Here is a 15,791-nt window from a genome sequence, read left to right as displayed (position 1 = left end):
TATGTTTTGTTTTATATTAGCCTCTAGGACAAAAGAGAAAGCATACCAGATTTTCCCTTGCCAGGTTCAACAAACACTTTTCTGGCATGCTAACTGCTTATAATAAAGGAAGCAACTACCTTAAACAGGCTAACGTGAGAATTGGCAAATAGACAAAAGGCACTTTGAACAGTTATGGGCAACACGCACACTAAAGTCACTGTGAAGTCCTGGTATAGACAGTCACAAATGAACATCTGAGCATTAAACTTGAAATTCCACCTGTGCTCATTATTTGTCACTTTCCATTTGTCAGAATAAGACTGAGATTAGTTATCGCTGCTACTGCTGTTCTATTGCTGAGGGGAGTACAACTTATTCAGCTTTGTTGACCCACCTGACATAACGCCAGTGGTAGAATTAGAATCAAGAAATATTTTTGACTAGAAATTCTGTGAAATTGATCATTTATCATCCTACACTTTTGTTACACCATGCCTAATTAAACATTATTTAGTAACTCATATTAATATAATAATCAGCATATAAATTTTTTCCCAAATGTCATTGCCCTCCAGCAGGGGTTGGTGACTGTAGTCCCCCCGACCAAATATGGCCCACTGTCTGCTATTATAAATAAAGTTTTATTGGAACACTCATTTATATATTAAGCTTTGTTGCTTTCATGCCACAACCACAGGATGGAGCAGCTGCGACAGAGACCATATGGCCCACAAAGCAGAAAATATTTATTCTTTGTCCCATCACAGGAAGAGTGGGGTAGAACCCTGCCCTGGACCTATACACTCACAATCTTCCAGATATCACCAAAAACACTCTCCAAGCCTTATGGAGAGGATCTCTTCTGTGTATCTGTTGTATCCTGGGATCTGATGTCAACACACTTACTTGCATGATTATAACCATGTTCCCTTTCCTCCAGACAGTGAACTCCTTGGTGGCTGCCCTGTGTGTCATTCCCAAGGGTATCCCCATTCCAGCCTAGTAGTTGCTTTCTGAGTCAAGGTTAAGGAGATGAATCATATGCTGCCTAATCACAGCCTAGAATCTGCTCAGGAAGACATAAGACAAGGAACAGCCCCTTAGCATCTTCACATCAGTGTGATGAGAGCTATAGCATAGGACAGCCCAAGTGCCCTGGAAGCTCATGGAGGGGCACTGGTCCCAGCCATGGAGGGCCCGGGAGGCTTCTTGAAGGAAGTATATGCCTGAGCTGGTTTTGAAGGATTAATTGGGATATGAACAGCACGTAAAAGGCCTGGAAGAGAGAAGTAGCGACATGGTTCAGTTTGACTGAAGTGTAACTCCCAGCAGTCAGTGTTGTTCCCACATTGTCAGGGCATTGCTTTGTGTGAAAATACCACAGAGGTGTGTCAATGCTAGTGTGGCCCCCATGATGGCTGGGCTCAATTAACATTGACCTGTACAATAGAATATTATTTAGCCATGAAAAGGAATGAAGTACTATGGACATGCTACAACATGGATGAAACATGATTTATAATAACCAAGAGCTGGAAACAACCTAAATGCCCTTCAACAAGATGATTAGATAAAGATGTAATATGCATAATAATAGAATATTACTCAGCTATAAAAAAAAGATTAAATCCTGCCATTTGTAACAACATGGATGGATCTAGAGGGTATTATGCTAAGTGAAATAAGGCAGACAGAGAAAGACAAACTGTATGATTTCACTCAGGGGGGTTTATAGAGAAACCAAATAAATAGCTGAACTAAGTAAAATGAAAATGAATTTTTAGACTGTAAGACCAATTAGCAGTTACCAGAAAAGAAGAAGAGAGGAATGTGGGTAAATTGAGTAAAATGGGTCACCTGTATGGTGAAGGATAGAATTGGACTTTTAGAAGTGAACTTAATGTAATCTATATAGATGTTGATGCTTAATGATGCACAGCTGAGACCTATATAATGTCTTAACACTGCATCCAACGTTACTTCAATAAGAATTTTGTAAAACTAAATTAAAAAAAGAAAGCAGGCAGACACACGAGGTTACATGCTGCCTGTTATATGATTCCATTTATATGAACTGTCCATAAGAGGTAAAGCCAAAGAGACAGATGCATATCGGGGGTTGCCAGGGCTGGTAGAGGGGAAGTGAAGAGCACTGCTTAATAGATATGGGGTTTCCTTTTGGGGAAAATGTGTTGGAATTAGATAGAGGTGCTGGTCACACAGTGTTGTGACTACCAGATGCCACGGAAATACACATTTTAAAAACGGTTCCCTTTTTATGTCAATTTTGCCTCTATTTTTCCAAACTGGGGGAAAAGGGCCTAGGAGAGAAAAGAAAATGTAAATATAATCTTCTTGAAAATTAAATCCATTAAATAATGATGTTTCACATTTTTAAAGATTAATTACAGAAAACCCAGTGACCAACAGCAGCTCTTGTGCTTCCGAGTCAGGTAGGGACTTCCGCAGCCACAGCCACCCAACACCGACTGCCCATACAGCTGACTGTCTCTCCCTTGCTTGTCTCTCTGTAGAAGTGGAGAAAACCCGATGCCAGCATGAGCGAGAACACATCCTTGGGGCGGCAGGGGCTGCAGATCCACAGCGGCCCCTGCGGCCAGGGCTGTTTGTCCCCGAGTGTGACGAGCACGGGCACTATGTGCCCACCCAGTGCCACAGCAGCACTGGCTACTGCTGGTGCGTGGATCGTGATGGCCGCGAGGTGGAGGGCACCAGGACCAGGCCCGGCATGAGGCCCCCCTGTAAGTTGGAGGGCACTGACTTGGAGACTTGTGCCTGGGACCAGAACTCCCAGCGCTCATGTACAATACTGTGGGACCTTTGCTGAGGATGCAGTTGGGGCTTTCACCTGCCCTGCCTGCTGAGCCCTCCATTCATGGAATCCCATTCCCTCCCTCCATTCCTTTCTCTGCTCTGTACCCATCTTTTTTACCTCCCTTGTCATTCACCCCACTCTGCTCATTCTCTCTTTTCAAAATGCCCTTTGATTGAGGTATTTCTGCTCCTCGTGCTCAGATATAAAATGGGCTTTGTGAGTAACTGTGCAGTTTGTGGTGCTATGAGAGCAATGTGACCTGGTGTGTGTGTGTGTGCTTGTGCATGCATACACGCATGCGTTCCTGCATGTGCATTCTGACTGCACACAAGCCTCATTCATTGACTTCTGCCTCCCAGGTCTGAGCACAGTGGCTCCCCCAGTTCACCTAGGACCCTCAGTTCCTACTGCCGTGATTCCCCTGCCACCTGGAACCCACTTGCTCTTTGCCCAGACTGGCAAGATAGAGCACCTCCCCTTGGAGGGAAGCACCATGAAGAAGACAGAAGCCAAGACATTGCTCCACGTCCCGGTGAGTGTGGCCTTCTTGCATTCAGTGACAACTTCTGCTTTAGTGTCACAGTGAGACCAGGGACCAGGGCTCGACCCCTGACTCAGGAGCCTCTTCATTCTATGTGACCCGGGTGTCCATCTCTGATGGGGCTACTGTATTCCTGAGTTGCCCATTTGGCACAAGGGGGACAGAGAACAGAATGTCATTTTGGTATCAGATCCCTTTGGTGGTAAGTTTCATACCTTGTCTGAATGTGTCTGCTGGGTGTGATCTTGCCATGCCTGCTAGAATAGGAAAGAGACTCACCTTTTAGCAGCCCCTCAACCCAAGACCCTCATACCTGCCTGGAGGCAGCAAAAGTTTTGACTTAGAGCTTTTCAAAGCTTCAAAGATGCATTTAGTGAGTCTGGAATTTTTGTCCATTAGATGGAAATTGGACACTTCTGAAAAATAATTGTTTTTTCTGCCATCCCCAACTCTGCCAGAAGCCAAGGGTGAGAGCTGGACTGCACCTTCTCTATCATTTTTACTGTTTCAGTTATCTTTCAAGTGTACAGTTCTTGGTATCAAAAACATTCAACTCCCTCCTCCCCCAGCCCTTGACAACCACCATTCTACTTTCTATTTCTATAATTTTTTTTCTATTGTCAACTAAGTGGAGCCAGAAAGTAATTGCTCTTTGGTGACTGACTTCCTTCACTTAGCATGATGTCTTCAGATTCAGATTTTCTTCCATATTATAGGATGTGTCAGAATTCTCTTCCTTTTTAGACTGCAATATACTCCATCATCTGTACACATCACATTTTTACTCATTAATTCATCCATTAAGGACTCATGGGTTGCATCTACTTTTGGGCTATTGTGAATAATGCTGCTATGAACACAGGTGCACACCTGTCTAAGTCCCTGCTTTCACTCCTTTTCTATGTAAATCAGATATAGAATTGCTAAATCATATGGTAACTATTTTTAATATTTTGAGAAACCACCATACTGTTTTCCTTAGTGATTGCACCATTTTACATTCCCACCAACAGCGCACAAAGATTCTAATTTCTCCATATCCTTGCCACCACTTATTTTCTGTCTCATGTCCATCTTAATGAGTGGCACCTAATTGTGGTTTGGGTTTGCATTTCTCTAATGATTAGTGATGTTAGCATCTTCCTATGTGCTGAAGGACCACTTATATATCTTTTTTGGGAAAATAACATTTCCTGATAAATACTCATATCCATTGTCTATTTTTTAATTTAGTTGAGTTGTTGTTATTTAGTTGTAGGGATTCTTTATATTTTTAGATAGAATCCTTATCAGATATATGATTTCTCTCCTTCCGATTGCCTTTTCACTCTGTTGAGTGTGTCCTTCTATGCACAAAAGTATTTTATTTTGCTAAATCTCACTTTATTTATAGTTGCTTTTGATGTCATGTCCAAAAACCATTTTCAAATCCAGTGTTATGAAGTTCTCCTTATGTTTTTTTTCTAAGAGTTTTATGACTTTAGCTTTTCCATTTTGGTCTCTGATTTTGTGGGGAGGAGGAGTTTATTTTGGTATATAGCAAAAGGTAAAGATCCCTTTTGACCTGACCTCTCGAGTGGAAATGTCTGCTGATAACCTTGACTTTCCCAGTTAAAAATCCTTGTCCTCCACTTTTATGCACTTTGCATTTACCTATACTTTTTAGTAGCCTTCCCCCCCTCCCCTGCCAAAAAAAGAAAAGCCTGCTGAGATTTTGATAAAGATGGCATTGAATATAACTTTGTTTAGGGATAACTGATATATTAGCAGTGTTAAATATAATCCATCAAACTAATTTATCTCTTCATCTATTTGAATTTTCTTTAATTTTACTCTACAATGTTTTTTATTCAATGTAGAATCTTGTACTTTTAAGAGTACTCACAAATACTTTGTTTTTACATTTTTATAAGCACTATTGTTTTAAATTTTTATTTTTTGTTGGCTTTAGAAATATAATTTTATATTAACCTTGTAACCTGCAACATTGATAAGTTCAATTATTAGTTATAATAGTTTCATAGGTTCCCCAGGATTTTATATATAATCAATCATACCATCTTAGTAAAGAGTGGTTTTATCTCTTCCTTTCTATTATTTATGTCTTTTATTTCTTATGCTCTTTAGGTTGGCAAAGATTTCTTAGACAATATACAAAATGAATTAGCCATAAGGGAAAAAATAATAAATTGGACTTAATAAAAATTACAAACTTTGCTCTTCAAACATATTAAGTGAAAAGGCAAGCTAGCTACTGAGAATAAATATACATAAACATACACACATGCACACACATTTATATATGACAAAAGATTTTATCTGCACTATTAAGTGTCTCATAACTCAATAATAAAAACTTTGAAATGAGCCAATGACTGAAAATACTTCATTAAAAAGATAGCACTGCCAGTAATAAGCACATGATGGATTCCTACCATATTAGTCACCCAGATGCTAGTGGGTGAACCACTCTCAACTCTGTTCTGCATTTCCAGGATAAAGTCATCATTGGACTGGCCTTCGACTGTGTGGATAAGATGGTTTACTGGACCGATATCAGTGAGCCTTCCATTGGGAGAGCCAGCCTGCATGGTGGAGAGCCAAGCACGATTATTCGACAAGGTAGCCAAATAAATGTCTTCATTTTTTTTTCTTTCTTGCAGCCCAAGTGGCTCTTCGGGGAGAGTATCATTGCTTACAAGGTGTGGTGATATGGGAGGGACTGGGTTTCAAACTCCACCCTTTCCAGCCTCCTCTGAAGAGTCCTCCAAAAACGCATTTAATCATGAACGCCTCAGCTGGGATTTTTGCTAGCCCTTGAGGAATAAAATCAAAACTGGGTACTTGTCCATGCCTTTTTCTCAAAGCTTATGTAGCCAGTCTTAATGAACAATAAAGGCCAATAAAGGCCAAACTCACCATCCAATTTGGATATACATTTCTCCTGTTAGGCCTAGAGTCATTTCTCAGAGTGCTTGCTCTCCTGTATATGTCCATTAGAGTTTTCCCAAAGGCAACAGGCAGATGAATGATAAAGTTGGGAGGGTCATAAACATATTTCCAAATATTATCCCTCATAGTTGAGTCTATTCCGAAGATAGTTTTCAAGTTAAAGGGTTTTCATATCAATCTATAACATTGTGGTGGGGGAAGTGTCCTCTTTTCTACCTTACCCCCACTGGCACAGAGGAGCACATCAAATCTGGACAAACTTTTACAGATAGTTCTATTTTTTTGTTGTTGTATTACTGATGATAAAGTGCATTGTGCTTGGGCACAGCTTACTCCTGACTATTTAACTTCAATTCCTTAATTTATGAATGCCAGTGTAAGCCAAGAACTCTATGCATTGCTTCAATGCCTACCTTCCATCAGTGAAGACTGTTTTATGTAGGTATGTTTTAACCAGGTTAAAGACCATTACAATAAAAATCCAAGACCTATAAAAATTCCCCTGTACTGAAAAGTTCAGTTAGTACATGTTGCTAAATCATTGACTCATCAGCTGACTTGAGAATATTTTCACGCGTAAGACATTATCATGCTGATATTTGCTGTGTAAAATCATTCTTGCTTCCTCTGCAAAACATTCAAATCAGGGTTCCACCTTTAAAATATGACCCTCATTTGTCATTTCCTTTTACTGGAGGCTGAATGCAGCTTTTGAATTTGCCAATTTAATGTTTTTCTAACCATTGATATTCCAGAATGTTCTCTGTGCTCTCCTGAGACATATTTTTTTCCTTCCTTGGCTCCTTCAGAAGAGATGATGCAGCAGGAATTAAGCTGGGTTGAGTTAAATATGTCTGCCTTTGGACTTACACCCTGAATCCTTTCTGGAAGAAGATGTACTGTTTAAAGTCTGCTAGTTTTCATAATTTGGCTTAGTGAATAGAAGTTTGATAATGTTTTTGCATTTTATCTTTATTAAAAATGTTGTTGCTATTATCTATGATTTCACTTCAAAACCCAGTGGAAGGGAGGAGAGGTCATTCTTTGCTATTTCCTGTTTTATTTTTTATTTATGTATTTTTTTTTTTGTAGCTGATAATCATCCAAGAGAACTTTAAGCACAGTAAGAGTCCAGGCAAAAGTCCACTGTGAAAAGCACAGAATTAAACCAGAATGTGGTTTCTGTAGAAGAAAAATTAGAAAGAAGGGCCTCCACGGTGGCGCAGCGGTTGAGCGCTGGGTTGCGAAACTGCGCGCGGCCTCTGCGGCGCCGGTTCGATCCGCGGCTGCTCCCCGGCCACCAGAGGAGGGTCCCACATGGCGTGCAGACCTCTCCTGCCGCCCGCTGCTCCCCTCAGCAGTGTACTTCGGTCCTTCTGCCTGCTCTGCTCCCCGCTCTGGCTCTGGTGAATTCTCTCACCCTCCCGCGCTTCTGACTGTACCCAGTGCATGTATAAACAAAACAAACAAACAAACCAGCAAACAAATAAATAAAGCATGCCTCTATAAAAAAAAAAAAAAAAAAAAAGAAAAATTAGAAAGAAGCTTCCACTGCAATCACCATGGAACATGATTATGCACCTCCAGGGAGTGAAGTGGCAGTGGGTGTCTCCCAGCCCCCACCCCCATTTCATCCAGTCTGAATCCTGGGCTTTTCTTTCTTCCTTTGACCTTTTTCTTTTCTTCCTTTCCATACCTTTTTTTGGCATTTGTAGCCCATTAAGAATTATTTTCCTGTTTGGAAAAGGAGGCTTGGTGGATCTTGGGTTTAAAGACAGGGCCAAGCCTTCTTATAAGGACACACCATCACACAGTGTTCTCCAGGGTTCCTCTGGGTTGTAAAGATTCACAAAAAAGCCTCCTCCCTTCTTCCCTCTTTTCTCTCTTTCTCTCTCTCTGTTTATTTTTCCCTGGCTCAAAGTCATTCACACAGGATGTGCTCATTTCAAATATACCCCAAAAAGATTTTTTCTGGCTTTGTCTGAAAGTCAAAAGGGAACTTTGGAGGTCAGTATTGCTGTCCCTTTGCCTCTGGGGATGTGGGAAATATTTTAATATTTCATAACTCTCTACTTTGAGTTGGAATCATAAAGACCTTGTTCAACTGCTGTTTGTAATGCTTAATAAACCTCTTCCAGTGAGTTCCTCTCAGGGGATCTTGGCTTTTCCAGCATCCACAGTCACAATTATGTTGGGAATCTAACCTCAGGAATCCACATATGATACAATGTAATCTGAATGACAAAATAACATAAGGTTGGGATAATTTCCTGATACCTGGGATTGCTCAGATGGGGTAGTTTCAACCTCCACTTCTCCTTCCTGCTAACACTTCCCATCATACTAAATGACCCTTGATTCTCAGATCAGTAGATGGGGAGAGAATCCTTTGTGACAACGGTAAAACTCAGAGCGTCGATTTTAGTTTCATCAGGAAACCACTGCAATCTCTTTTGATGAGGTTAAATGGGTATCAATAGGGATGGATGATATCGAAGGTTCACCTGGTTGCCTTGTGTCGGTATCTAGCTTGAAGATCAATAATCAATCACTTTCACCCCTTCTCTGTACACAAAATACTTGTATAAAAGTAATAACAGCCATGACTTCTTGAATACATTAAGTCTCTGAAATGACCTTTTATCCATCAGTAACTAACAAATAAGTTAAATTTCTTTGTTCCATTTCCCATCTTAGTATCTTCCTATGCCTCCGCTTGGCCTGTGGGACAAGATCTAAGCTCATTAACATGGACATCCATATTTCTTCTCTGGCCAGTCCCTGAGGTCTGTCGTCAGACAAAATTACATAAGCCATGTCCAGTCTTCCTTTATGTCTATGTGCTGGTCGTACTATCTGGAATATTCTTATCTAAGATCTTTACCTGGCAGACTCACGGGTCCTTCAGGAAACAGCTTCATGAGGTGTCACCTCTTCGGAAATCCTTCCTGGGCCTCGAAGGTTGAATGCAGAGTCCCTACTATGCTCCCACAGAACCAGAACTCAGTCTGAATTGTGCATGGCTGTGGGATCATGAAGGCAGGGCCACAGCTTGCTATCATATGAGCCTGGTTCTCAATGTCATGCAGAGGGTAGATGTCTATTAGCATCTTTTAATCTATCATTTTGAGTGTCATTTACCTTATAAACACGCATTTCACCTTTCCATTTGTTTTCTCAAATCTAATCAGCTTAAGAAAACCAGAAGTATTCTCTGTTTGCATCTAGATCTTGGAAGCCCAGAAGGCATTGCCGTTGACCATCTTGGCCGCAACATATTCTGGACAGATTCTCGTATGAATCGAATAGAAGTGGCGAAGCTGGATGGCACCCAGCGCCGGGTGCTGTTTGAGACAGATTTGGTGAATCCCAGAGGCATCGTAACAGACTCCATAGGAGGGTAACTTTATGTAAATCTGTGTGTGCATCTATTCTTTGGCACCTGCCCATTTGAATATTTTCAAAAGTTAGACTCTCATTCCAGCATCACCTTCCTAAAATATGTGAGAACAGAGTAAACGAGTCTACAGTTGTTGGTGAAATGCCAGAACGTATATTCCGATCCCTTGTGGTCATGGACTCAATACTATATTCTACTTTCAAATCTTTTACCAAGACACTGTAAGCTAACAGGTCAGAAATTGGGTGTTTGCATTTGGGTTGAATGTGGATCAACTCCCAAGTTGTATCAACCCCAGAAGGATATCCAGGTAGCATAAAAACCCTGGAAGAGTATCAGGGTGGTGTACATGTACCCCTGGGGCTCAGTCCAAGGGCTGACCCAGTGTGAGCATTTTAGAGACAAGATCTTCCTGGAGGGCTTTGTCAATACTTCAGTGCTTTCCTCTGTCTTTCCCCTTACTGCCAGTTCTAAATCTTAAACACCAGCTTCTCAATTCCTTGACACCTCGATGCCTTCATTTTGAGATAGCATCCCTTGTTCTGTGGCCAACTGGCCACCTTCCCCTGGCCTTGACCCTGCCCTGCACACTGACAACCCTTGGAATTTCCATGTGCTTATGTCAGATACGATGTTTCATTGTGTCTTTTTGAGATGTACGCTGTACATGAGTAACAGAATAATCCAATTCTGGTGAAAAACCAAAGTGTTTTGGCAAAGGAAAATGTATTTTATCATATCCAGATCCTCTTAACCATTCTGCGTTTTACTGTCTGCTAGTGTCTTCATCATAAGTTCTTTTCAGTGTTTATCTTTTTTAAATAAATGTTGCTTCGGGTGTCTTCATTATTTCTCTTCCTTTTCCCCCTCGTTTTCCTCCTCCAGGAACCTTTATTGGACAGACTGGAATAGAGATAGCCCCAAAATCGAAACTTCCTACATGGACGGTACCAACCGGCAGATTCTTGTGCAGGATGACCTTGGCTTGCCCAATGGACTGACCTTCGATGCCTACTTATCTCAGCTCTGCTGGGTGGATGCAGGTGATGAATGTTCCAGGGCACTGCTGGGGTTGGAGCAATGCCTTAATTATTCCCAAACAATTTTTGTTACCCACTGTGAGCTAGCCCACCATATGCCAGGAACACCAAGAGTGTCTATTTTGGAGAAGACAGCATGAGAAGATTGGTTCTCTTCTGTTTGTAAAAACAGCTGAATATCTTTGCTTTGAACTCTATTGCCTCTTTAATCTTGACACTGTCCAGGGTGACTTGTCAATCTTCTAAGTCAGCGCTCAGCAAACTACAGCCCATGGACCAAATCCAACCTGACACCTGTTTGGGGATAGCCCAGGAGCGATAAATGGTTTTGACTTTTTTTAATGATATATTTTAAAAGATTACATAAATCACTATGTAATAGCCCAGATTTTGCCTCTTGGCCCACAAAGAATTACCATTTGGCCCCTTAAGAAAAAGCCAATCCCTAGAATGTGCCGTCATTCTGGTTATTTCTTAGCAATTCATAGCTTACATTCCTTAGCTCCTGCTTGTTCCCAAGGGCTGAGGCAGGCCTTGGAGCCAGGAAGGTAATGCAATGCAGTCTTGATATGGGCCTCATTGGGAACATTGGGGGTGTCCATGGGGTAAGAGACATGGATAGAATGCTCAGTCAGGGAGGAAGTTCAGGGATGCCTCTATTCTCTGCTGAGTATTTGCTCCATTCCAGACACTGTGTCAGGTGTCTTGGAAATGCAGGGAATGCATCTCACACTTGGGGGGGAGTAGGGTGTACACAATTAAATGAAAACACAAGAGCCAGGTTAGTCACAATGTGGATGTTGGTGGGAGGCTGTGCACAGCTGTGCACCAGAGGTGCGGTTTAGCGGTTCTGGAGAGCTCTGATTTCAGGGAGAGGCTCTTGGGGGGACTTGAGCAAGAGCTGGAGCATGGTGTATTTCCTACTAAGTCCCCAGATGCTCCAGGAAGGGGGAAGATAAGGCGTGTGTCTTCTGCTCCAGCTCACCTCCTCCATCAGGCTAGGTGAGGTGCCTGCATGGAGCAGGCATTGGCCGAGGAGAGAACAAGAGGATCAAGAGATGACTTCCCAGTTTTTAAGAACGAGTCTCATGTGACCTCTAGAATTTGTTGTTGTGATGCTGAATTTCTCTCACCCTTGCCCTTGTTCCTCTTGTGTTTGGACACAAAGGGGCCATTACTTGTCTGAACAATGCGTGGCTTGTCTGTGTTCCACACAGGCACCAATCGGGTGGAATGCCTGAAGCCCGGTCAGTCCAGCAGACGCAGGGTTCTTGAAGGGCTCCAGTATCCTTTTGCCGTGACGAGCTATGGAAAGAATCTGTATTACACAGACTGGAAGACGTAAGTCGACTGATGGCTGGGGCACCAGAGACCCGCCTCTGCCCCCCTCTGTGTCTTGGAGGCCAAGCTATTTCCCTTTGGCCTCTTGGCTTGACCTTCCAGCCTCCAGAGATGCTCCCTGCACCTCATCCTTCTGCTGGTCCAGAGCTAGGAAACAAGGGTGAAGAAGAGGGAGGGGCAAGCCTTTAAGGGGAGCTGGAAGTATCTTTTGTCATCTGAACTGTCCTGAATGGGCAGCTTCAAGTCTGTGGCTCTGGATTTCTGAGCCTGTCTATTCTTTCCCCAGGAGCTGCTCCAGGGTCACTCAACTCGTGGGCTCCATGCCCCTACTTCATTATAGTTCTGCAACTTGCATATTACCACTGCCCCTTCTTAAACACTCTGTCCTGCAAGGAGGGGTTAAACCAAGCAAGCATGGGGGCGGGGGTGTTGGAACATCTGTAGAAAAAGCAGATTTCCCAGCTTGGAATTTAGAGCAGGAGAGGAGAGCTCCCTGGTCTTTGGTCTTTTCTAAAAAACCAGAGCAATGCAGGCTCGATCTGTCACAGGAGGCCTGGGGAGGCCTGGGGAGCAAGGCCAGTTTATTTGTTTACCCACAAAACTACAAAAGAAACTGCCCTGCAGACAAAAGCTCACCGCTCAGTTGTGTTTTAACCTTTTGCCCTCTAATGTTCCGTAGGAATTCTGTGATCGCTGTAGATCTTGCTATTTCCAAAGAGATGGATTCCTTCCACCCCCACAAGCAGACCCGGCTGTATGGTGTCACCACTGCCCTGTCCCAGTGTCCCCAAGGTAACTCACTGTGCTCGACTGTTCAGGGGCTGGTGGGGGTGGGTTGGGGACAGAGTGAGGCTCAGAGCCCACACTGTTCCTGCGACCTTATGGCCACAATAGTCCTGACAAGGTGTAGTACACGTCCTTCAAGGGCTTCATTATTTAGTGGGTGGGCCAGGTAAGTCAATAGAAAAACATTAAGGGAATGAAGTGGAAAGTGGACAAGGGTGAGAAAAAGTGTGGAATCTTGGCTGGTCTAGAGGAATTTCGGGGTTCCCAGTGGCAACATCTGTATTAGGATCTCTGCTACTTTATTTTTATTTATTTATTTTTAAAGATTTATTTTTTTTATTTATGCATACAAGAACTGGGGTGGTGGACAGAGATGTAGGGGGAGAGGAAATGAGAGGCAGGGTGCCTGTTGTCATTGTGCCCACTTTATAAATAAGGAAACTGAAGCCACTTGCCTGAAGTCCCACAGTTCATAGAGGCACAGCTGGGAGTGAGTCTGAACTGCCTGGTTCCAGCATCTGTCCTATTCTGTCTCTCCAGGCCCCCCCCCATGCCACCCCTCTTTCCTTCCTGGCTTTTCTCCAGTTAACTGTAGAGCTCAGTGGGCAAGGTAACTAGAGAGTAATTTGTACTTTAAAATTCCAACTCCATGTTGTCGTCAGAGCTGATAAATCTGCATAGCACCAAATCAGGACTCTGTGTTTGCCCAGCTGGCAGAAGTCCTTACACATGAGCAGCCAGTAGACTGCCTGACACAGCCTCCAGGATGTCCACAAGCTCAGCGTCACAACAACCAGAAAGGGGTCCACTACGAGGGCCACTGTCTTTGATGGCTGTTAAGTCAGCTTGGAGAGCAGCCTGTTGAGCTGGCTTCTGCCTCTTCTAGGTCACAACTACTGCTCGGTGAACAATGGCGGCTGCACCCACCTCTGCTTGGCCACTCCAGGAAGCAGGACCTGTCGCTGCCCTGACAACACCCTGGGAGTTGACTGTATTGAGCGGCAGTGAAGACAAAAGTGCCTCTTTCCCTCTCCAAGTATTTCACAGCAACATCCTACTTGAAAGGGTCCAGACTGAAAGCTGTCTGACTTGGTGGCTGAGTGGCCACCAGGCCCAGGTCCAACTCAGCCTGCGCCCTGACAACATTCCCTCAGAGTTCCCCAAAACATACCCTGGGCTTCTGAAACAGAAAGCTTCGATCCCTAAGTCCGAGCCTTAGACAAGCTCTTCTACCCCCAGTGAAGCTGCCCTTTGCCAGTAACTACTCTGGAAACTTTCCCTAACCTTAGCCCCCAGGGGTGAGCTGAGCCTCCCCAGGCCTGAGCATGCCCCTTCTCTGTGAGCTCAGCCTTACTCTGAGATACCCCCGCCCGGGCCCGCACTGTCGGCTCCTCACACAACAGCCAGGGCCACCTCAGCAAGGCTGCAAGTGAAGGAGGGAGTTAGCCCTCCCATACTTTTTCTCTTGGTGCTCTCATTTCCCCTTTTATGCTCCCACCTTGTGACCCCCCGCGTTCTGTGCCACCTGCATCCTGCCCACATCAGAGTGAGCAGGCCTGCCTTTAGATCGAAGCCCACCCTGTCTTAGGGAAAATGGGTATTTGGTGAGTGACAATGAGCAGATAAATTATTGGCATTTCACCAGTAGCCTTTGATAATCAAAAGCTTAAGTCAAAGGAGTGTTCCTTGGTTGCAATTTCAATGTCTAGAGTCAAATGTTTGAGGATGGGGATTCTATGATGTGCCTTATATTACGCCAAAGATTACCAAATTATTCCTGTTTGCCCAAAGCACTTGGATCTCAGCATCTGGTCTCTTGGGCAGCACAGCCCCATGCTCGCACTGATGTCCACTCTCCTCGTGGGGACCCATTTGAGGCACAGCCTGGGGCTGGTACCCTTGATGACACCCCCTCTGCCCCCCCCACCTCTGGTGTCCATTCATCAGAGCTAATCTACAGTCAACATGAGCTTGCCGCAACTCCTTGGTCTCTCCCTCTATTCATGGCCCTTGCTGACTGTGTTCTCATCCAAAGGCACAGTCCAGGAGGGCCAAATTGAATATTTATATTATGATCCAGGCCCTTTATTACTCACTGGTATAATGAAAGTGACCATTGCCAAAGTTCATCCATACGTTTCTGTGATTTGTTTAGAAAACATCTCTGGACCGTAGGAATAGCTAACATTTTTTTTTTTAATCAACTGATTCTCACAGTAGAAATGCTGGTTTGAAAGCTAAGCATAAGGAGTTTGAGTTGGTAAGGTAAGGAAGCAGAGAAGACTCCGTGAGAAATATCGCAAGGAGAATGCTCACCAGCAGGAATGGAAAACCCAAGAGGCATGGATGGAGGAGGGTATTTCACAATAGCGATAAGAAAAGCTTATCTCCAAAGAGACACTTATGCTTGAGCACATGGAAGAATTAGTGAGATTTTTCTCCTTAGCAAAGAGATTCCTCCCCTTCAAACCCCAATAACAGCCCAGCACTCACCGGCTCCTGCCTTAGTCCTCATCTGCTTCTGCACACATTGGAACCTGAATTGGGAGAGAGACTTCCTTGAATAATTGTTTATTTTGAGAGGCAGATATATCCCTGAGAATCACAAGATTTGGGGAACATGTGAGTCTTTTATATAGTCCAACCCCATAAACTAGTTTCACTTTCTTTTTATATTTATCATTTCATATCAAGCCCTCTATATCAAATGTTCATCATGATTTAGTATAATTTTATAACTATTTTATTCATTTTACTAGGTTCACTCTCAAGTTTTTTAAATGGTAAATTCTTAAACTGTGGAAACCACTAAAGGTGCTTGTTAACTGCTGCCCAGATGTAGACAAGTATTGGATGATTTCTTGAGTTTACAGCTGTATAAATATTAGTACAGAAAATAAAAAAAAAAAACCT

At 43.2% G+C, this 15,791-nt stretch overlaps 1 protein-coding gene across 1 annotated transcript in view; it reads left to right on the top strand.

Annotated features, from left to right (window-relative positions):
- Positions 1-13,886, top strand: part of NID1 (nidogen 1) — a gene marked incomplete at both ends in the record, with an annotated part of 69,092 nt that extends 55,206 nt beyond the window's left edge. The window contains 8 exons of the mRNA XM_084254034.1: positions 2,517-2,744; positions 3,178-3,350; positions 5,855-5,981; positions 9,540-9,711; positions 10,597-10,754; positions 11,969-12,092; positions 12,772-12,884; positions 13,765-13,886. Coding sequence (XP_084110160.1) covers positions 2,517-2,744; positions 3,178-3,350; positions 5,855-5,981; positions 9,540-9,711; positions 10,597-10,754; positions 11,969-12,092; positions 12,772-12,884; positions 13,765-13,886 — 1,217 coding nt within the window. The remainder of the gene's footprint in view (positions 1-2,516; positions 2,745-3,177; positions 3,351-5,854; positions 5,982-9,539; positions 9,712-10,596; positions 10,755-11,968; positions 12,093-12,771; positions 12,885-13,764) is intronic.
- Positions 13,887-15,791: the final 1,905 nt, after the last annotated feature.

Source organism: Talpa europaea, assembly GCF_964194135.1.
Source record: "Talpa europaea genome assembly, chromosome: 14".
NCBI classification, from domain to species: Eukaryota; Metazoa; Chordata; class Mammalia; order Eulipotyphla; family Talpidae; genus Talpa; species Talpa europaea.
Note: the sequence above shows the minus strand (reverse complement) of the source record. Positions and strands in the feature narration are given on the sequence as shown.